Here is a 23,244-nt window from a genome sequence, read left to right on the forward strand (position 1 = left end):
GTTCACATCCATCTGGGTAGCCTAAACAACTCAGTTTACCTTACCTTGGCTAGTTGCTTTAGATATGTTAAGTCATTTAAGTTTCTAATGGTTATTCTGTATAATTTTATTTTAGGTTCGGCTGATGTGGTGGGTAGGGTGTGGATTGTAGGACACTCATATGTATATTGGGCAGGAAAGCATGAGATCAGGACCAAAGGGGCTGGTAGGGTGAAGTGGATTGGTGTGAGAGGTCTTTGCTGGTTCAGATTATGGGACATATTATTGAATTCAGAGGCGAAGTGGGGTGCTCTAGATGTGCTGATCATTCACGCGGGTGGTAACGACTTAGGGTCGTTCAAAGGCGTTGAATTGATTATGGCAATTAAGAATGATCTTCAGGGCATAAAAGAGAGATGGCCCGAAGTGAGGTTGTATTGGTCGGAGATGATTCTGAGGAGGGTATGGAGAGGGACACAAGGAGGAGCTGCATTGGATAAGGTGAGGAGAAAGCTTAATGCAGCAGTATCCAAGTTTATCTGGAGCATTGGAGGTTTTGTGATTAAGCACCCAGGGATCAGATATGAGCAGGTGGAGCTTTATAGAGCGGATGGAGTGCATCTTAATAGGGAAGGGATGAAACTATTTGTCACAGCCTTGTTGGAAGTGCTGGGTATGTGAGGAGTTTTAGCTTAGTGGCGGACTCCGGCCTGCGGTGGCGGCCTTCATTTTGGCGGAGAGCATGGCTCCTCGGTTGAAAGAGATTAGCGTGACAGAAATTGGCTAGCATTTTCCCTGGGAGAGAGGCGAATCGGTCACTACCTTAAGGGAGGACCAGGTCACCATCTTAGGGAGGGACCAGTGCTCTGCCAGTTAAGGGAAAATTTAGCTACTCAGTTAGGTTACGCAGGGCGTGGTTATGGCCACGCCCATTTTTGCAGCGATACATAGGCGATTGCCGAGGGCCATGCTTCTTGGGCCACTTTTGATTAATCCTTGAATTTCCAGCCATTCGATTGAATAAATTTTGGCTGTGACCTTAATTTTCCAATATACACAGTTGTCTGAGTCATTATTTATTGTCTACGAGTCCAATTATTTGTGTCCGAGTCTTTATTTCATTAGCGGCGAATTCTGAATGAATAAAACATATGGGTGACTTAATAGAATCAAAAGCTTACCTAAGCTTGAGATGAAATAAGCACCCTGTTTTTGTAGTAAGAATTAGTAGAGCAGTTGTCATTGGTGGTTTAGTGCTAGGTGCTGGTTGGTTGCAGGTCAGGTGGGTTAGCCAGAAGTGACAGAGTAGGGGGAGGAGTTTGAAAGGTTATATAAGTGTTGGCTGAGGTAAATTATCCCTCTTGCCATTTTTGGATTCCCACCCACCCACCCGAAGTAAGAAATTTTGTTGTGTAAGTGCAAAGGTTTAGGACCTTGCAGGAGGAGGAGAAGGAGAAGTTGCAAAGGTTTAGGGCCTTGCAAATTGAAGGGCGAAGGAAAAGTGCAAAGGTTTAGGACCTTGCAAGAGTGATGGAGGGCGGAGAGCATGGCTCCTCGGTTGAAAGAGATTAGCGTGACAGAAATTGGCTAGCATTTTCCCTGGGAGAGAGGCGAGTCGGTCACTACCTTAGGGGAGGACCAGGTCACCATCTTAGGGAGGGACCAGTGCTCTGCCAGTTAAGGGAAAATTGAGCTACTCAGTTAGGTTACGCAGGGCGTGGCTATGGCCACGCCCATTTTTGCAGCGATACATAGGCGATTGCCGAGGGCCATGCTTCTTGGGCCACTTTTGATTAATCCTTGAATTTCCAGCCATTCGATTGAATACATTTTGGCTGTGACCTTAATTTTCCAATTTACACAGTTGTCTGAGTCATTATTTATTGTCTACGAGTCCAATTATTTGTGTCCGAGTCTTTATTTCATTAGCGGCGAATTCTGAATGAATAAAACATATGGGTGACTTATGGAGAGTGATAAACAACCATCCAATCAGCTCCTGTCTGACATTTTTCAAACACATGACAGGTAGGAGCTAGTTGGCTGGCTGTTAATGACTGTTCATTTGATCACTTTTGAAGCTTATTGCATCTGGCCCTTAGGGGGTTATTTTGGTTCACTCCTTCTGATGCAATCCTTCTTAGATGGACAAAACCATGTGCACTGCAGGGGGGGCAGATGTAATATGCACAGAGAGAGTTAGATTTGGGTGAGTTATTTTGTTTCTGTGCAGGGAAAACACTGACTGCTTTATTTCTACACTGCAATATAGATCTCACTTTGAAGTAAAACACCCACCCAAATCTAAAACTCTCTCTGCACAGGTAACAACTGCCCCACCTGCAGTGCACATGTTTTTGTCCAACTAAGAAGGAATTTGTCAGAAAGAGTGAACTAGAATAAGGCCCTTAGTCTTTGAATTACTCTGTAAATGGGGAAAAAAAAGTCAAAAACATATATGGACAATGCAGGTATGTAGTTATATGGCAAATGGTCTAGTACAGGGGTAGCCAACTCCAGTCCTAGAGAGCTACCAACAGTAAACGTTTTCCATGCCTCCTCACAGAATCACAAGTGAAATATTTATCTCCACCTGTGGATATTTTAAAATGTGTTAATCAGTAATGAGTGCACCTGTGTACCTGCGAGGTGAGCTGGAAAATGTGAACTGTTGGTAGCTGTCGAGGACTGGAATTGGCTACCACTGGTCTAGTACAATTAACAATGCAAAACACACAAGCTCTGATTGGCTCACGAGCCGGTGCTGCATTTTAAATAGCCGAGGGCCTCCAGAGGCCCTGAAGCTAAATCGTCATAGCAGCAGGAAGGTGTTCATTACATACTTGCCTACTTTCCATTTCACCTCTCCAGGAGAAGCCTGGAGAGGTAACACATCAGGGGGGCGGGAGCAAGGTTGACATCACTTGGCCCCACCCTCCCATGCCGGAAAACTCTGTAATTCACGGGCCGCGGAGAGGGGGCGGGGCTTAAATGCCGCAAAATACTGCGATTGCTTCATTTTAGCCCCAACCCCTCTCCGCGGACCCGCGATTTCAGGTAATTAAACCAGCGGGCAAGGGGGGAGCAGGGGCTTTCTCCAGAATGCGGGAGACTTGCCCACCTTCCCGGGGGACCGGGAGAAGGACCCTATTTCCGGGAGGCTCCTGTCCATTCCGGGAGGGTAGGCAAGCCTGGTTCATTAGGGTGTGCCTCTGTACACCTAACACTCAATGTGCGCACACCTATGCCCTCAATATAATAATGTAACAAAGTGTGTTACACATAAGAGAGAATTTTGTCTGTACAGTTATTATTGAATACAAATAGGTTACTTACATTTGCACGATCCAGAACTTTGTCATATAATGCAAATTGGTCCTTCTCAGAACTGGATGGCCCTAGAATCAATAACACAGCACATAAAAGCATACAAGTGATGTACAGTATGTGAACAACAGCAGTCCTCTGTTTTTGTCACGTCGGCTCAGCAAGGGGGGGGGGGGGGGGGAGTCTCTATAAGATTTTGGTTAATACGGGATGAATATAAATTGTACTCATTTTCTAGAGATTTTATAGGTATTTTTGAGATAACCCTATTGAATTTCAAACCAGCAATTTATGGATTGTGGTATAGAAGATCGGCCATGTCTAGATCGGCTAGTTAATTGACCTAACTAGTAAGAGGCCTAAATATAGAACTTGGTCGACAGTGATAAGGTCAACACAAGTTTTTCCTCTTTTTTTTGGTGTCTATGGGCCTTATTCTAGTTCACTCTTTCTGACAAAATCCTTCTTAGATGGACAAAACCTGCAGGTGGGGCAGATTTAAAATGTGCAGAGAGAATTAGATTTGGGTGAGTCATTTTGTTTCTGTGCAGGGTAAATACTGGCTGCTTTATTTTTACACTGCAATATAGATCTCACTTTGTAGTAAAACCCCACCCAAATCTAATTCTCTCTGCACAAGTAACATCTGCCCCACCCGCAGTGCACATGGTTTTGTCCATCTAAGAAGGATTTTGTCAGAAAGAGTGAACTAGAATAAGGCCCATTGTTCTTTAAGTGAACAGTGGGGACAGCAATTAGTATTTTCAGTTCAAAGCTGATGAAAGATTTAAAAAGTCGCTGGACTTACGGTTCTGCCATTCTCTTACAGGAGGGACCAGTCTCCTATACAGAAGGTAGGTTACACAAATGATCAATATTGTTCCCAGTACTGTGCCAGAGATGATTCCCGTTATAATAGCAGCATATGAATCCGGAGAGCACTCAGGAGTATCTATGATAGATTATATAAAGCAGCTGTCACTTACAAAGTACTAGAGTAGAACGGTGCAAATCAGAGCATCTTTTTAACCTACTTCAGCAATCCGCGTTACTGGTCCACACAGAGAGATGTTGTACTGACAATATGCTGTTGGCAGTTACTGGTTTACATACAGTACAGTGCTCTAAGAGCTGGTAGGCTGGGCGGAACATGTGTCCACAACTAGGGTTCAGTATGATTTCTCGATCGGACGTTGTACCAATGGTCATTACACTGACACCCATTGACTGATGGACAAAATGCCAATATTCATTATGCCGACATGTTCAATTGACCAAAATAGTGGAAATTCGGACATTTAACATGTCAACATATGTTTTTACTGTTTTTTGTCTATCAAAGTAGGGCAACATGGACACCATCCAAGTGTACTGTGTCCCCCTCACATGGCTTAATGCGCTCACCATGCTTCGGGCACTGGGGGTTATTCTTGTTCACTCGCAAAGACAAATTCACTTTCAGATGAAACCATGTACAATGCAGGTGGAGTTGATGTAACATGTGTAGAGAGAATTAGATTTGGGTGGGAGGTTTACTTCAAACTGATACCTATACTGCAGTGTAAAAATAAAGCAGCCAATATTTACCCTGTACAGGAACAAAATAACACTCAAATCTAATTCTCTCTGCACATGTTACATCTGCCTCCCCTGCAGTGCATATGGTTTTGTTCATCTGAGAGTGAATTTGCCTTTGCGGGTGAACCAGAATAACCCCCACAATTACTTTATTATATGGTGCCACTATTATATTCCCCACTATTATATTATAAGTTCACTGGGATGGTAAAGCATAAACAAGTCTGCTTTTGGGCTAATACTGCTTGATAGACATATTTTGGCATGTTAAATGTTGGCATTTTGACTGTCGGTCAACTGAACATGTCAGCAATAATGAATGTTACCGTGTCTGTATTTTGACTGTGGGTCAATGGTTGTCCGTATAATTGGTAAAACGTCCAACTGTAAATTGACTGCTAGCCCACATCCAATATGGCAGTACCCACAGTTCAGGAAAATGATTATTGCCAGGAGTGCGAGACAACCACGCTTACAGATTAGTGACCGCAGGTTTCAGGGATGCTGCAGACAGCAGTCAAGGACACTGATGGTAGTAAGGTGATACTGCCAAACTCGGCAATGGGGACCCAGACCTCTATGTGTGTCACCAGGGGCGTAACTAGACATTCATAGGCCCCATGGCAAAACTTTGTAAGGGCCCCCTATTTAGCAACTGATGGTTATAAATGTATATAGCACACATAACTTAGACTGTACAGATGGGCCCCCTTCAGCTCTGGGCCCCATAGCAGCTGTACCCCTTGCACCTATGGTAGTTACGCCCTTGTGTGTCACCTACAGTATCTTGCATGATTTTGCATGACACTTGTCAAATAGCGCATATGTAACTATGCAGATTCCTGTGCCACTAATGTCCAGCTGCATCTGAAGAGGTAGGGCATAGAGGGAAAGGTGTGGCTTTCTAACAGGCTGAATGTAGTAATAAAGTGTTTACACAAATGTGGCTCATGACAACCATACTAGAAATGCATATATGCCAGCTAGCCAGCATCTGTTTTGTACATGATAAACAATGATGAGGACCATGGCAATGATGAGATTTCAGAAACCCGTGCACATATTCCTGATGCAGAGGCATAAGCAACTCAAGATGTTTGCAGCTCTGCATATGGGCTGACAGGACCCACCAGGGAAATCAGTGATAGGGGCGCATGTTTAATAGTGTGGAAAGTCTTAGTTGGGAGTCTCCCCCTGTCGCCCATGAATAGACACTGTTTATTCATGCCCAACAGCAGCAAAAATGAGGGAAGTGACCCCGCGGGAGAATCACAAATATAGGCCACTACCCCTTTACCTAGGCCACACCCCCAGCTAGGCCGTGCCTTCGGCGCGTGTGCCAGCATCCCTCCTCCGGCTGCCTCAAAGTTGGGAGGAATGCATCACAGATGCTACTGTACATGAAGGTGCACCTTCAGGGTTAGGTCTCCGGATTTAGGCAACTCTATTGCCTGTGGGAGTTACGACCCCTGCCTTCAATGTGTAAGAATTAACCGCTAAAAAAAACAAACTCTGTTGTACATTGCTAAATATGTTTTTACTTACATAATACAGTCAGAGTGTAGATGTCACTGGTGCTTTTACTGACCAGATTCTCAGCGTCGCACAGATATACTCCTGCATCGCTGCGTTTAATTTGGGAAAATGTGATAGTCCTGTTCTCTGCTGATATATTGAGGCTATATTTGCTCCATATTATCCTCTCAGAATTATTTGAGACACAGGTTAAAGTGACTGCATCATGTTCATGGATATGAGCAGGAGAGGCAGAAATGACTGGTTTACTGACAGGTTCTGTGGAGAAAATAACTGATTAAATAATGGTTAAAATAGAGTTGGCAAAACACATAAAAGGTCAAAAGCTATCTCCTTTATATAAAGCCCCATACACACTAGACATAGAGAAGTTAATAGATATCGCTCAGGAGGGCTCTTCTGAGTGGTATCTTTAAAAAAAAAAACATCTAGTGTGTACACTCAATATCGTTGATGATGCCTGCTCCCCACACCCCATAAGAGGTAGGGTTTTTGGTATCCACTTGCAAACTAGAATGCTTTTCTGTGAGAATTACTGTGCAGTGCCAATGTGGAGGTTCAAATGTTCCACCTCCCCATTAGAGGTGGATACCTGTAAGCTGTCGCAGCTCCAGAGTTGGGGTTGCCATGCAGGCCAAAAATCAAATAGGGGAGTCACAGCAGTTGCCAGAGATGATTGGCAGCATTTGGGGTACCAGTTGGTGTGGCTCCCTCTGAAAAAATAAAGAGCCTCATCCACAACTACCACAAAAGATTTCAAGCTGTCATTGATGTTAAAGGGGGCAATATATGGTATTAAGTACTGGGGTAAAGTATGTAAAGGGGTATGCAAACTTTTGATAAGGGTCATTTGGGTAGTTTCTGTTATCATTATGATTTAAAAAGAGTAAACACAGTTGTTTGACAATAAATGGCTTCACCCAACCACTAACCATGAGTTAAAGAAAAGTTTGGGTACTTATGTATTATCTGGGCTCCCATGTTAAATGCACCCCATTTTTTCATATCCCTACTATCCAACTACACATGTGTGTATAGTGTGGCGAGCGCAGCGAGTCACCGTGCCCGAAGCGTGGCGAGGGGACGCGGTCTCATAAGAAAAACAGGAGCCCAGATATTACATAAGTACCAAAGTTTGTGAGTTATCATTCATATTCTCTGACAAATGGCCAGAAAATCACAAATTCTGCTAGGGTATGTAAACTTATGAGCACAACTGTATATATAAAATAGAAAATATTTATTATACTAAAAATCACTGGCCACAATATAAAATTCAGAAAAATTAATTTTGGCTAAATATAAGAATAAAATAAAAAGAAAATTATTTTCACACAATAAGCTCATTATCTGAGGAAGCCGCTGAGTCCCTAAAGAGGCAGGGAAACGCGTCATATGCTAAATTTTTCTTCATTGAGCAACATTCCATCTTTGGAGTATACGGGGACCCCTTTATACAAAAGGCTTACAGACATAAGATTGCTGCTACCTCAGCTCCAACTAGGAGCCTGGGCTTCCGGACCATACAAAGCCAGACACAGCCACAAGCAAACAAAACCTGGTCTACTTGCTGCAGGTATAGGGAGGTTCCTGGCCTTTTTTTATTTTAATTTTTCACTGTGTCTGGCCAGACAGTGGATAGAGAGCTAGACAATAGACAATAGAGAGCTCATACCTCTATCTCCCATGAAGTGGACATAAATATCGTTTATCCACCCCGAGTAGGACAATATAGAACTTGTCCCCCTCTCACAACTACTTATTCTGCTGTTATCTAATTCGGTCAGAATTTCCATCTCCACAAGCAGATATTAACCCACTAATTAATTCTGGTTGTTGAATTGTGTGAAAATTTTTTTTTATATTTATCCAAAATGAATTTTTCATAATTTTATATTGTGTATTCTTATCACTGCCCAGTGAACTTTAGTATAATAAATAATTTATAATTTATATATACATTGTTTCCAGCGCATTCTTTATAACTTTTTCACTGTTTTTGCATTCTTTGGGAATGAGCATTTCCCCATGTAAACTCTGCTAGAACTTCTGTGTTCCTGCACACATACTGTATATATACATTTTAAAGTGTTTGTACACAGTAGAGTATATGGTCCACACCCCAAAACCTTCCTAAATAGAAGACATTGGGTGAGATTTAATAGGATGAGAGATTCAGAAAGTGAAAGATTTGGTGAGAAATCTCCAGTTTTTTTAAAGTGGCAATCTTTTACACTGCAAAATCAAAAAGGTTTTGCAGTGTAAATGATTGCCGCTTTAAAAAAACTTGAGATTTCTCCCCAAATCTCTCACTTTCAGAATCTCTCATCCTATAAAATCCCGCCCATTGTGTCTGTTGGGTAGAGCGTCGATATTTCTTTTTTTATGTTATATACTGCTTTAGATTGTAAATACTGTATAGCTGAGACTATACTGGTCTACATTTGTTGTTGTCTCTCCAGGAGAAGCCCGGAGAGAAAACTCAGATGCTACAACCCCGGGGGAGGGGACAAGGCTGAAATCATTAAACAAAATTACTCTATTCGCATCTCCACAGACACACAAATATGTTTCAGTGGGGTTAGTGGGTGCTGTGGCTCCAGTGAGAATGCGTGAGAATTTTACCACCTTCCCGGTGGGTAGCGAGGGTTTCACGATTTTCATGAACCTCACAGCCATTCCAGCGGGGTAGGCAAATATGCCTTTCTTTGGAGGGTTTTGTAGAGAAAATGTGGTCAAATAGTAGGACCTGAAAAAGCGAGGATGTGAATCAGGAACCTGTGGACCCTTTGTGTGACTGTGCATGTGGAAAAGAGTGTTGTGTAAAGAGTGTGATGTAATGTAACCATATCTGTAAAATGTTTGAGCTGGAGTAAGAAAAGCTTTGTGTGGCCATTTTCTTCTTGCTCTGAAAGTGATGTGCGGGACGTTAAAAAGAAAACATTTTATAAGAGTAGAAACTGCTGATGCATCACTTGCATACAATGATATGTGGCGTGCCTATATTATGTGTGTAGTTACCAATGTATTTGCATACCAAATTATGTTACAATGTTTGGATGGAAAACACTGTAGAATAACATTATTTTATGCAGACACAGTTGCAATTAAATACAGAATATAGGCATGCTACCTGTCATTTTAGTCAGCAGAAGCTGCTTGCATGCCAGATTAGCATAACAATGAGCATAAGATTCATTTGATGGGAAAAAAGTGTAAAATTACATGTATTGTACATAAGCTATTTTGAAAGATCGAAGTATATTTTTAATTTTTAAGGTTTGAAATGCTTTAAAAAAATGTTTATTTGTTGAAAATATGCTGCAATTGTGTATTTTTTTATTGATTTACATCCTTGCCGAACACAACAGCTCTATTTATTTCGACCTTTATGGTGCTGTTTTGTGTGACATTTTCTGCCATTACAGTACATCTATTAAATACTGCCTGCAACTGTTATGCTATGCCACAAATTATGGTTTGTCAAAAAAGTTGGATGCTTCTTGCTCTGAAAATACCATGGGGAGTCGGACCCCATTTGCTTTTGGAGTGTTAAAGATGTACGTTATTACATTGGCCGAGTTCCTGGAAAAAGTTGGACGTCTGACTTTTTCTCAGCCACTAAAATCGTCTGTCATACATTATATCCCAGCCCTCATCTTACGAAATCATAAGTAATGTGTAGTACAGACATTTGAGTGTCCAGGCAATTCACAAAGGTCACTGACACTTACCATAGACAACCAGGTGTATGAAAGCTTCTTCTGCTGATTTCTCCATCTGCACCTTCACTATGTAATTACCTTGATCCGTGATAATAAGATCTGAGATCAGTAACGAACCATTAGGGAAAGTACTGATGCGAGACATATGCTGAGGTCCAATAAGTAGTGAGGAACTATCAGTGGGAATATATGTGATGATATGGTACTGGGAGCTTGTATCTGGTCCTTTAAACCAGTAGAAATATACAATTCTACCAGTAATTCCAGTAATACTGAGCGTGACAGGTCTCTGGGTCACTGCATATTGAGGGATCTGCTGAATATTAATTATTCCACTAGTCGGGTCTATCCATGGACTGAGAAGAGCTGAAATAAAGAAGGAAGAAATGATGAACCTGCATTGATGGACAGTGTTCATGGAGGCCGTACTCATATCATGCCTTCCCAATTGTGCTCCTGACCCCTCCCCATGAGTACCTGTTACCTCTCTATGTGCACCTATTACCTTTCCACTCCATATACACCTCTGCCCTTCAAGCATGCCTCTGACCCCATCCCCATAAGTGCCTTTACCTCCCCATGTGTACCTATCATCTCCACTGCCCATATGTACCTCTGCCCATTGCCTCATCGAGCGAGGCCCTGATTCCGCTCCCCATAAATTCCTGGCCTCTGCATGTGCACCTGCCATCTCCGCATATGTACCTTTGCCTCTTATCTCACTAAACATGTCCCTCTCAGGAGTACCTCTGGCTCCTACTTCCACATGTGCATCAAAAATCTCCTCTCCCCATACTGTATGTACCTCTGCCACTTACCTCCCCAGGCGCACCTCTGACCTCCTCCCCATGAGTGCCTCTGCCTCCTTCCTCCCCATTGGCATATATCTCCCTGTGTACCACTGCCTCTAGCCGCAACAAGCATGCCTCTGCCTACCTCCCCGTGAGTGCTTCTGACCCCTCTCCCATGTAGATATATACACCTAGGTACCCTCAAACACCTTCCTGTACACATATTTAGTGATTTTCAGCCCTGTATACCCCTCCTCTTCTTACCACTCTACTTATATAATGTATACTAATAACCCCTACCCATATATATAAATATATATATATATATAACCAACAACAAAATTCCTGGAATTTGCGCTATCAATAAGTGGTCGCCAAAGACACTTTGCTCCCTACTAGCGGAGCTACCTCTACCCAATACTACCACAATAGTGTCAGGCGCCCTGAATTACAATGATTATTTCTGTCTTTCCATATGCACAATACTATTCCATAAGAACCATACATATATTTACGTGTATAAAAATGCTGTTTACTAAAACATGAATTGCTTAAAATCAGGTTCTTCTTATCATAGGAGTACACTCTTTGTTTTTACAGATGAAACCCAACGCGTTTCGTCTTTTAACAAGACTTCATCAGGGGTACAGACATTAAAACAGTAATCTCTGTTCAAAAGGATGACAACTTTTAAAGAAGTGTCTTCTTTTTGGATCTTTCTGGTACCTCTGGATTAGAGTAGATCTTATATAGGGATATACTTTGTTCCTGTAATAGGGTGCTAGATGTTTGGCTTAATTAGTGTGGTCCACCTTTTCATCTAGTCGAGACATATGGCGGAATGGACGTGACCCTGTTTATTTGTGTCGCTTCCTAATAGACTTATAGACCAGGGGGTGTTTTCCTGTAGCCCAGATGTAAGAGTGGAGTGGAGTGGGTCTTAATCACTCTTTTTTATATATACTCCAATGGAATTTAGACTTATAGCCTTTTCTATGTGTCCTTAAAAGGACAAGTTGACCATATAGTATGCCTATGGACCTGAGCAGGAAATATTGTAGTTCCTGGTCTGGTGATGCTAGTGTCCTCCTCAGTGTCCAAAGTGCAAGTCTTGATTGGTTCCTTTAGATCGGGCCCCCTCTGTGCCTCCGTAACGCAGACCGAGACGAAGTGCTGTCATCTCTATGCGCCCTCCCTACCGGACGTGTGCCGGAGTCATGGATGGCGTGCTGCCCAGCATAAAGGTAAGCCACATTCACTGCCTCCTTGTTCACCAGCACCTTGATAAAAAAGCCTGCGGGCTTTGAAACGTCGGCACCACATTTGCCTGCTGTCTTATTTCCGAGTGCCGCCGCGCAGCCCATATGTATATATATATATATGTTATCAGTGGTAAGGTTATCAGTGGCTGCATTGCCCTATAATTATGACCCCCTCCCAAGATGAAAGGTATGAATAAGTTAAGGAAAGCTGGCACTAAGTAGACATTTTATGGTACAGGCCAGTGGTTCCCAAATTGGGTGTTGCGGCACCATGGGGTGTCTTAAGGCATTTGCAGGGGTACCTCGAGTTGGTAGTCCAATCCGAATTATTTATGGTCACTGTGATAGACAAACCCATGTCTGTGACTCCCAATCATAAACTATGTGGACAAACAGAAGCTAATCCTGTCCTTCACCACCTAACTGATCCTTAGGATGACATATACAAAGTTTACGTCATTTTATATTCTTTTCTGAATCTCTGAAAAACAAACTTTTGGCCTAGGGGTGGTGAGAAAAAAATGATGATACTCTAGGGCGCTGCGATTAGAGGAAAATGAAAATGGTGAAAAAAACGTAAAACTGCACAGAACCGCGGAATGCTGGACCAGATCGCATCAAAGTCTGCCATTCCAGAGGTCTTAGTGCCATGTCCAGGGGGTGCTTGTAACACCTGTCATAGTAAAAAATGGAATGGTCCGGACTATATGGGGAGCCTGAAATCACTTCCTCCTTATCTACCTGATGATAGGCGTCACAGGTAACCCCGGACTGGAAACTACAAGCTCTGGAATGGCAGTTTGGTGAATGGAGCCTGTCTCTACCAGCATTCTGGCGTTCAATCTGGTTAAAGTTTTGGTACTTGTTTCCTAGCACGGCCACAAAGATCATGATCGTGGGCATCGTGAGGAAAAATCGGGGGCATCGCGGCCATCGCTGCGATTTCCCCATAGGGAACAATGTTAAATGCCTCAATTTAGCCGCGATGCCCCCGATTTCCCATAGGAAACAATGTTAAATGGGTCAATTTACCCAAATCATCATAGGGAACAATGGTAAATGGCCCAGAAACCCCCCAAAACACCCCTGAACAGTGAAATGTCCCCCCAAAAGTATTTTAGGCCACCCCACGATCAACGCGAACCCGAAGCGTGGCGAGCGCAGCGAGCCCGCGAGGGGCGGCGGTACGTGTCCTACGACCTTTTCATACCCCCACTATCCACGTCGGCGTGGAGTTGAGAATAGAATAGTGTGGCGAGCGCAGCGAGCCACCGAGCCCGAAGCGTGGCGAGTGCAGCGGATACCTGTGAAGCCCGCGAAGGGACGCGTTTACCTGTGAAGGTATCCGCTTCGGGCTCGGTGGCTCGCTGCGCTCGCCACACTATTCTATTCTCAACTCCACGCCGACGTGGATAGTGGGGGTATGAAAAGGTCGGAGGACGCGTACCGCCGCCCCTCGCGGGCTCGCTGCGCTCGCCACGCTTCGGGTTCGCGTTGATCGTGGGGTGGCGTAAACTACATTTCACTGTTCTGGGGTGTTTTGGGGGCTTTCTGGCCCATTTACCATTGTTCCCTATGATGATTTGGTGAAATTAAGGCATTTAACATTGTTTCCTATGGGAAATCGGGGGCATCGCGGGTACATTGAGCCATTTAACATTGTTTCCTATGGGGAAATCGGGGGCATCGCGTCTGGACCATTTAAGCCTTTTTTAGCCGCATACGACGCGACCGACCCGATTTTGATAGTTTTCAATGCATTTCAATGGGAAAATCGGGGGCATTGCGTCGGTCGCGTCGTATACCACTAAAAATGCCCGCGATTGTGGCCGTGCTAGGAAACAAGTACCAAAGTTTTTACCTAGCCCCCCAAAATATTTAGAAAATTTGGGAACCAATCCTAAAGGAGAAAACAATTAATTCAACTTCATAATGTATGATGGTCATATACTTAGCAATGGCAATGATTATACTTATAATTGCCAAAAACAGGAATAACACTATAAGCGGCTTTACCATCCAACGTACCTCAATAAAAATTTGTTAAACAGTATAATAGATGGCTAAATATACCTGTTTGCGAGTTACAATTACTTACATGTATAGCCACAATGTATGTTGGATGTAGAAGATAACATATTCCAACTGTACCTACTGCTTTATAGATGGAAAATGTCATGTGTAGAATGCCAATGTATTGTATCCTGCACTGCATGGGCTTCACATCCTTCCTGATTGTGTTAAGGGGTAAAATATCATTTCATTTTGGTACCCCTAAATTCTAGAAGGTTAGCCAAAATCTCCCAATTTTTCTCCTCATTAGTCAATATTGTCTAGCATAGATTGACTGTGCAGGCGAGGCAATTTTGTCTAGATCAGGGGTGGCCAAACCAGTCCTCGAGATCTACCAACAGTCCACGTTTTCCAAGTCACCTAGTTGATGCACAGCTGTAATCATAACTAACTGTCACATTTTTAAACATGCTGCATTCATTGCTACTATAGATCCACAGGTTGCCTGAAAAACATGAACTGCTGGTAGATCTTGAGGAACGGTTTGGCCACCCCTGCTCTAGATCATAGACTATCATTACTTAAGGGTGCCTATACAAGGTACAATGGTGCTGTGCGATGGGATGCGTGCTCCCGTGGGCATCCCATCGCACAGCACATAAAGTCTGTGCTGCCCAGGGGCAAACGCAGGATTTTCAGAAGGGGGTTTCCAGAGGGGCGGAGCAAAGCACGGAGATGGACACTAAGGTGACCCAGTATATGCCGGGTCAGTTAAAGTTTTATAGATAGACCAAATGTATATAAATAATAATAATAAAATATATATATATATACATACATATACAGTCCAGGGAGTATCCACACCTATCAGGTTGTGGAATGTCAGGCACTCGACTAATAATACATACATATACATACATATACTGTATATACATACAGAGGAATCAACAGCAGTGTAGGCCCCTGGGGATAACAATGTATTGGAGCCCCTACTAATCCTCCATTTTATTATATCAACCGCTCAGCATGTAGGGCCTGGATTAGTAATTTCCACTAATGACCCCTTTACTGCACAGATGGTGGGAGATGAGGTGGGAGAAGAGGGCATTGGGCTGAATAAAGGGGCCCTGATACATAACTTCCTGAGGTGGTAGAGGATGTTTAATATGCAGAGGAGGGGTGTATAGTGGAGTGGGCTTATTATTCATAATTTTCTGGTGGGAGGACAGCTTGCTTGACTGCAGATATCTCCAGTTCCCGGAATTAGATTTCTTAGATTTTAATGGAATTAAAAACTAGAGAATCCCACCTACCAAATGGTATTGGGGACTAGGGGATCAGAGTTCAGAAGGCAGAGCAATCTGCCAACTAGTATATAAAATTACATATCAGGTGTGTGGAGCTGGAGCAGTAACCAGCTGCTGGAAGGCTGATATCTCTGGTTCTGGGAACAGTAGAGACAAGCTACTAGTGTCCATCAAAGGAGCAGCTTTTGGAATATACCCTCAGAAAAAGTCTATCTCAGACAGAACCTGAAATATCTGACTGGGAAGAGCAATTAACAGGCTTGGATGGGGACCACTGCTTTGAAGTCAGATATCTCCGGTTCCCAAGGGCCGATTTTTTTAATTCTTGTACCCATGGAAAGAGGGGACCCTCAGCTTTCAGCCTAGGACCCTTAGACTCCTGGGGGGGGGGTTCTGGGTACTCAGAAACCCCCCCTGCATGCGCTACTGCTGCACGTGCTTTTAGTATTAGATTGCATCGTATCTAGTACAAAAAGTAGCACATTGTGTGCTTTTTGTACTAGATGCTATGCAATCTAGTACTAAAAGCACAGAGTTTATCGCACCGTGTATGGGCACCTTTAGACACAATTGCTTAGTCAAAATCTCCAGTTCATCTAGATGAAATCTCTTGATCGTCTAGTCAAAATCGCTTAGTCAAAATTGTCCATTAGCCAATATCTCACCATGTGTATGGGGCTTTGAACCTGCTGATTGATAAATGTGCCTCTTTATTTCTGTATTGCACTGTACAGCATGCACAATCTTGTGCCTTGTGTACACTGTAGAATATTTCTCTCTGTACTACCTTATACATGGTAACAAACACACAGAATTACATCACAAAACGTTTCCTATCTTACCTGGTATTACCCATGTCCACATCGTTAGCTCCCAGGCTACAGTCTCTCTCCTGAGGGACGCACAGACTGTCTTCTGATTATGTCTGCAGTTAGGGAAGTTTATCCCCAATGACGAGTCTGTCACAGTGTCAGAGGGCAGTTCAGTTTCAAAAGACGTTTCCTCCCATAGATACTATACTGTTGCATGTATTGACCATTACCAAATTTGCCTGACAGTCAGGGTTTTTTAATTCAGGTTTTATGGAGTATGAAGATATGAATTTTAATCCAAATTGCATTCACATGTACTGTATGCTAATCAGGTCAAATAAGGGTATGGTAGGTTCCACTTGTATCTCACCCATATTCAGTAATCATCTAGGGACCTAAATGCTTTGTTAAACTCCATTCTATGCAACAAGTCTGTGTATACAAGACTGTGGGTATGACTGTACTATAACATTTTGACTAAATAAACAATCCCACTGGGTAAGTACTGGGCTGTTTGTTTTAGGTCATCCGCTGGTGTGTACGCTCACTCTGCCATACCATCGTACCCTTTGCACAAATATTGCAGCAGTGATAAGCAGGGCAAAAACTAGGATTTTTGGCACCCAGGGCAAAGCAGTAATTTCACATGCACGCCCATTGGTGTCTCTACAGCATTTTGTAAACCCCTTCCTCTCCACCCTATATCTCTGCAGCAACAGCAGCCTGTGTTTGTGTTACTATACCTCCCAACTGTCCTGCTTTTTGTGGGACTGTCTCATTTTTGGGGCATTTGAGATTCCCCCTTGCCCCTACTCTGCTTAGAAGAGCAGCAGGGAACAGATGCTGTGCACATGTGCATAGTTAGGGGTATTCAATGCTGTGATGATAAGAGTATTCAATTTACTACCCTTCACTCTCTGTTTCCACCTTGTTGTTTCCATTCAGGGAGGTGGAAACAATGAGTGTGGCCATCAAAACGGCAGGGGCTTGCCACAAAATGCGGCTGCATTTGCGGTGAACCTCGCCATTTAAGGGGATTGAAAACATTCCAGCCAAACACTGAATACGGCAAGGGGGTTGAAGGGCAAGGGTGGCTTTTCAATAAGCCATCGTTGCTGTAGAAAACCCCCTCGCCATGGCATTAAATAAGGCCCAGTATCTATTCAGGCAGACATAGGGGCTGGGGGCATGGCCAGCAGCTCACACAGTGCTGTTCATGCCCCCAGAGTGGCAAAAATTGGGGCTTGATCTTGTGAGAGTATAGTGGACATATGCCATGCCCCTTATTCATGAGGACACACCCCCAACATTTCATCACTCCACCTCTAAAGTTGGGAGGTTATGCCTAGCGAACAGGTCTGAATCAGGCCCCATCTTGCAAACATGTATTACTGAATTAATATTTCCATTTGGACTACATTTAATTAATGAAAATTGTATTTGTTACTAAGCAATCCACTTCTTGTTAATGCAAGAACATTGCCAAGAATTACGTTTGAGCCGCATCACAGATGGGAGGTCATTCTGATCTCTCCACCACGCACACGATCAAACAAGGGAGCGATGTTTTGCTACTGCACAGAAGCATTTATGCACAGTAGCAGTTCAGGCTCCCTTTGCAAATGGATGTGGTGACTTGTACTGTTTGCACAGAGCAGTGCGGGCGGGGGGGGGGGGGGCATGAGGTGGTGGGCACTGGTCGCGCCCATGTGAAGGCCCAGCATTTCATAGGTGTTCTCATGCAAACGCTGAGCGTTCCCATGCTAATGGCGCCGGGGTGGGCAGCTGACATCACCAGATGCCAGCTGCCCACCTTGTTCACGTAGAAGGGGGCTAAGGTTCGTGCAGGCGGGCGGCGTTTAGTTGGCTCACAAAGTTGTGGAATTCACAGCTTTGCTAGTCAACCAGAATGACCAACATTGCCCCATGCATCTTCATATGCTGCAAATCTGGATATTTGTTATGTGTGTGGGTGCTACAATAGTGCTACAGTAGTTTCTGGGAAAATTGTTCAAATATCAGCAATTCATGGCCATTGTTTTATTTAACTTTTAGCCCCAATAAAGAGAACAACATACATTTGTGTATATTAATTTATACTTTTATTTTGTATTTATAGCTGTATATTACTTTTACATTTATTAATAACACTGTCTAGATCAGGGGTTCCTGATCCCCTGATCTAGACAGTTTGGGAACCCCTGATCTTTCTAGCTCAGGGGTTCCCAAACTTTTTTGAATTATGGCACCCTAGAGAATCAAAACATTTTTCACGGTATCCCTGGGCCAAAATGTTGTGACAGAGAATTTCAGAAAAAATAATTGTGCTTATAGGTGATCCTTAGGTTCAGTTACGTGGTGAGAGACAGGATTCACTTCCGTTTATCCATTCCATATATATTATAATTGGAAGCCACAAGCACTGATCTTGCCTATTATATTGACCATAAATAATTTTAATTGATTCTGGATCACTAACCTGAGGCACCCCTACAAGTGCTCCGAGGCACCACAGGAAGCCACGGCACAGTTCGGGAACCACTGGTCTAGATGGTTGGCTCAAAGATAGTGCGCAGACAGGGATGCGGAATTGGGGGTGCGGTGAAAACAAGTCATGTCAAGTCATGTCAAGAACACTGGCGGGTTGCAGTAGCTGGGTGACATCACACAAAGCTGCTGTGACTAAAAAATGGTGTCCCAGTGCCTGCCTTCGCAGCTTGGCGAAGGATTCACATTTTTTGCGATGCATTTGCAAAACTTTGCAATCGCATGCCTTGTGCTGGGCAGCCCCCCCCTCCCCTGCATGGTGGGGGAAGGAGTTGTAATTTGGTGAGAAATGCTGAATTAGGCCCAGTATCTTCTGTTATTCTGTATATGGTTCTCAATTACATTATATTATATTCTGTAGCAATTTATCCCTACTATCACTACATTATACCAACACTATCTCTATTTTCTTTTGTTTGAGTGCATGCATGTAAATTATACAGTATTTGCTAACTTCAAACTTGAAGGGGCTCTTACAGCCTCCTGACAATGGCCCTTATTCTGATCTGATCGCAGTACAAATTTGTTCTCAAAATTGGCAAAACCATGTGCACTGCAGGTGGGGCAGATGTAACATGTGCAGAGAGAGTTAGATTTGGTGGGGTGTGTTGAAATTGAAATCTAAATTGCAGTCTAAAAATTAAGCAGCTAGTAATTTCCTGTAAAGAAACAAAATAAATCACACAAATCTAACTCTCTCTGCACATGTTACATCTGCCCCACCTGCAGTGCACAGAGTTTTGCCCATTTTGAGAACAAGTTTGTACTACGATCAGATCTAAATAAGGGCCAATGCTATCCATTCTCCCAATGCTGCCCACTTCCCAACTAAAGGGGCCCATTTATTATTCTGGGTGGAATATTACCGCCCAGGATCGCATTGTAAACTGCGATCACAGGGATGTATATCCCAGAGGGCGCAGGGACAGGGCTCCGAAAAGAGTCCGTCCCTGCGAAGTCCGGAGCTGGGGACGGGCTCAGCATGGTTAGCGCTGACCGCACTGCCACCTTGGCAGTGCGATCACGTAGCCATAGGCTACAATGGGCTAACGCCATCTCAGAATGGTGATAGCCCAGGGGTGCGAAGCCAGGCTTCGCACCCCCAATAGAAGCATATGGGGGATGCGGCGGTGAAGGGGGATCACAGCAGGGATCGGAGATCGGTGAGATGTATCGGTGAGATTTAGCCCTATCCCCCACCATGAACTGTGGTTTTAAGCAGTAGGATCGGGACCACAATGACAGCAATTCATCCTTAAGCCCCCCCCCCCCCCCCAATTGCATAGGGTTTAAGACTCTCTTGGATTGGGTTTTTTGAAATTCGGCAAGTTCTGTATGTTGTAAATGCACTTGTGTACCCTTTTTAGAGATATGCATATTTATTAAATATGTAGAGGGATGTGTTTTTGTTATTTTTGTCCTTACTTTACTTTCTCACGCTTAAAATGATGCCTCTGCAGATTTCATATCAATCCCAGTTAAGCTGTCGCCGGGAAAAGAGGAAGTTTGGAGAAATCTCTTTCTGACTTGGCACTGCAGTGCTTATTTTCTGTCCAAAACTCTTCCTAAGCCTTAATCTTATGGGGAAATTTACTAAAATGTGTATTCTACGTCACATGTGATGTTGCTATGGGTAACCAATCAGGTCCTGTCTACTATCTTCTAGAGCAGGCTTTCCCAACCACGGTCCTCAAGGCACACCAACAGTGCAGGTTTTAGTGATATCCAGGCTTCAGCACAGATGGTTTAATCAGAATCATTAAGGTACTAATTAAGTCACCTGTGCTCAAGCCTGGATATCACTAAAACCTACACTGTTGGTGTGCCTTGAGGACCGTGGTTGGGAAAGCCTGTTCTAGAGGGTGTTAAATAAATAAGAAGTAGATTCTGGGATGCTCTGGGCATAAGGTCAACGGAACGAAATCGGAGGCTCTGGCATTGCATCTACCCCTTGAAGTGCGGAGGTTCATAGAACTTAATTTTGACTATATATGGAGACCACAAAGCATCAAATATTTAGGCATTCAAATTACTAAATCACTAGACCAATTGTACAAGGCCAACTACATCCCCCTTTTGCAAACTATTAAGAATGATCTAAATAGGTGGGCCCCTCTATATATATCCTGGATAGGACGTATCAACACTATTAAAATGAACATTTTGCCTAGGTTGCTTTATCTGTTTCAGACAATACCAATAGTGGTTCCTTACCCTTTCCTTCGCTCAGTTCAGTCTATATGTGGCGCTTTTGTGTGGGCAAATAAAAAGCCTAGACTCCGCAGATCATGTTTGGCTAAGACGTCACTTAGCGGAGGCTTAGGCCTCCCTATTTTTGAGCATTATTATCATGCCTCCCAACTGAGTCACATTATGTCATGGCATGCAAGGGAGGATTCCAAAAAATGGGTGACCCTTGAGAATGATCTGATCGGACTCTAAAAAGCTAGTTTTCTCCCATGGCTCTCCCCAGCTCTGAGACCAGCTACGATACACGATGTCCCATGTGTTAAAGCTATCCTCACCACATGGGATAAACTTAACAAAAGGAGGGGTCTGGCGCCCTATCCATCCCTGATGACTCCCCTTTGGCGACACCCCCATTTTCAACTGGGCTGTATGAGTAGTTATATGCACCCATGAGCCACACGTGGGATTACACGATTTCTACACATATTGGGTGATTTCGCCCCTCAGAACTTCTCAGATTTATGTGAGAAGTACAAATTGGAGATAACACACAGCTTTGAATATATGCAATTATAGCAAAGGGAAAAGGGGAAAGGGATGGAGGCCAAGGGCACAGGACTAATTTACTAGAAGGTAAGAAGGTTTGCTCCAATCAACATATAAATGAGTAAATTATAATATATAATATTGTTGTGGAGGTGCTCCCAGGGAGTAAGGTAAGTACAGCCGCTTATTATCTATTATTATTTACCCTCACACCAAGACTGCCTTCCTTTACTTATTGTGATAGTCTATATATCCAATATTACGGATTTCCACTATCTTGCTGATTGGTCGCAGCAACTGTACCAGAGCATACACACTGGGGGATTTCGTTATCTGACGCACAGACTCTCCAGCGATACACCTTGGACCTGGTGTCCGTGAGTTTAAAACAGCCCTCAGGGCACTGCCTGTGTTATAAGAAATATAAAAACACATCCCCTGTGATTCTAACTACGGGGTTATAATATAACAATTTATTGCCTATACTATGCTGTATTATATTTAAAACACAGTGGTTTGTTATTTAACGCATAAAACTGTGACTTTGTATCGCACAGGGAATGAATGTTGCATTTTATTTAAACACATTGGCTGGTTATTTAACGCATAAAATTGTGATTTTGCATCGCACAGGGGACTCTTCCCCATTCTTTCCACCCTGCTCTATGTGTGGGATTATATCCTTAATTTAAAAATCACGGTACAGGAGACATTTGAGTCTGAAATCAGTGTATTCTGTAATTGATATCATAGTGTTTATTCCGTCTTAGGACTATAGATCAGTATCACACTAGAACACTATCCCACATGCTATATTATATATACTAATCGGCCAACAGTTTCATAAAATTAAGTGTGACCCTTTATATTGTTAGCCCAGTTCATTTTCTGTGCCAAGAGAGCATTGGGCAATTTATCCCCATATTATGGCAGTACAGACTGTGTACCTTTTTGAAATTTCTCCTTAATTACCACGTTTGCACGGTATAACAGCGACTCACGAGCCTAAAAATAATACCAAAGTGCAATCTATGCTTCCTTCTGCAATTTACTACCCAGGCATACCGCTCAACCATTGTTCACTACGTCTATGTACGTACACACTGGACAGTAGCGTATACCAGGGATTCAAGTGAAGGTGCTCTCTTTATCAATATCCCCTCCAGTCAGGGTTCTCTCATTTCCAGTGGACCCAATACCTGACTCTGCGCTGTCTCTGTATAACAGGGCCAGGTTGGTCGCCTCTGGAAACAGCAGAAACCCCTTTTCTTTACTCTCGTACTTGTGACACTCGCCGAGTCCGCTCAACTGTGCAGCTATCCGATTGCCACTATATGCACAGGCAGCAGCCACCCCGCGAGTATTCATAACTCAGGTACTTCACCACTTCTCCCATCTCCATATCTTCCCCAACCTTGCAGTCCAACTTGAGTGAGATTACACTAATAAGATAAATTTGTGCTGTCTGACAGTGAGCCTTTTTGATAACATATTACATTTATTTTGACATTTATTTATTTTGATATATTGATATGTAAACCATTTGTTGGTTAAGTGAAGACTTGTTTTGTCTGAAATAATTCTCTACAGAAATATATTGATATTCTTGCTACATTGATTATAGAGGCAAT

At 43.2% G+C, this 23,244-nt stretch overlaps 1 protein-coding gene across 1 annotated transcript in view; it reads right to left on the minus strand.

Annotated features, from left to right (window-relative positions):
• LOC146042609 (cell adhesion molecule CEACAM7-like) overlaps nucleotides 1-16,480 on the minus strand; it is a 31,765-nt gene extending 15,285 nt beyond the window's left edge. Inside the window, exons 1-5 of the mRNA XM_083162686.1 lie at nucleotides 16,361-16,480; nucleotides 10,155-10,511; nucleotides 6,430-6,678; nucleotides 4,115-4,258; nucleotides 3,316-3,377 (exon numbers count right to left, since the gene is read on the minus strand). Of these exons, the coding sequence (XP_083018812.1) occupies nucleotides 3,316-3,377; nucleotides 4,115-4,258; nucleotides 6,430-6,678; nucleotides 10,155-10,511; nucleotides 16,361-16,382 (834 nt within the window). The 5' untranslated portion in view covers nucleotides 16,383-16,480. The remainder of the gene's footprint in view (nucleotides 1-3,315; nucleotides 3,378-4,114; nucleotides 4,259-6,429; nucleotides 6,679-10,154; nucleotides 10,512-16,360) is intronic.
• Between the last annotated feature and the right edge of the window lie 6,764 nt (nucleotides 16,481-23,244).

Source organism: Crinia signifera, chromosome 19, assembly GCF_055691185.1.
Source record: "Crinia signifera chromosome 19, ASM5569118v1, whole genome shotgun sequence".
Classification (NCBI taxonomy): Eukaryota; Metazoa; Chordata; class Amphibia; order Anura; family Myobatrachidae; genus Crinia; species Crinia signifera.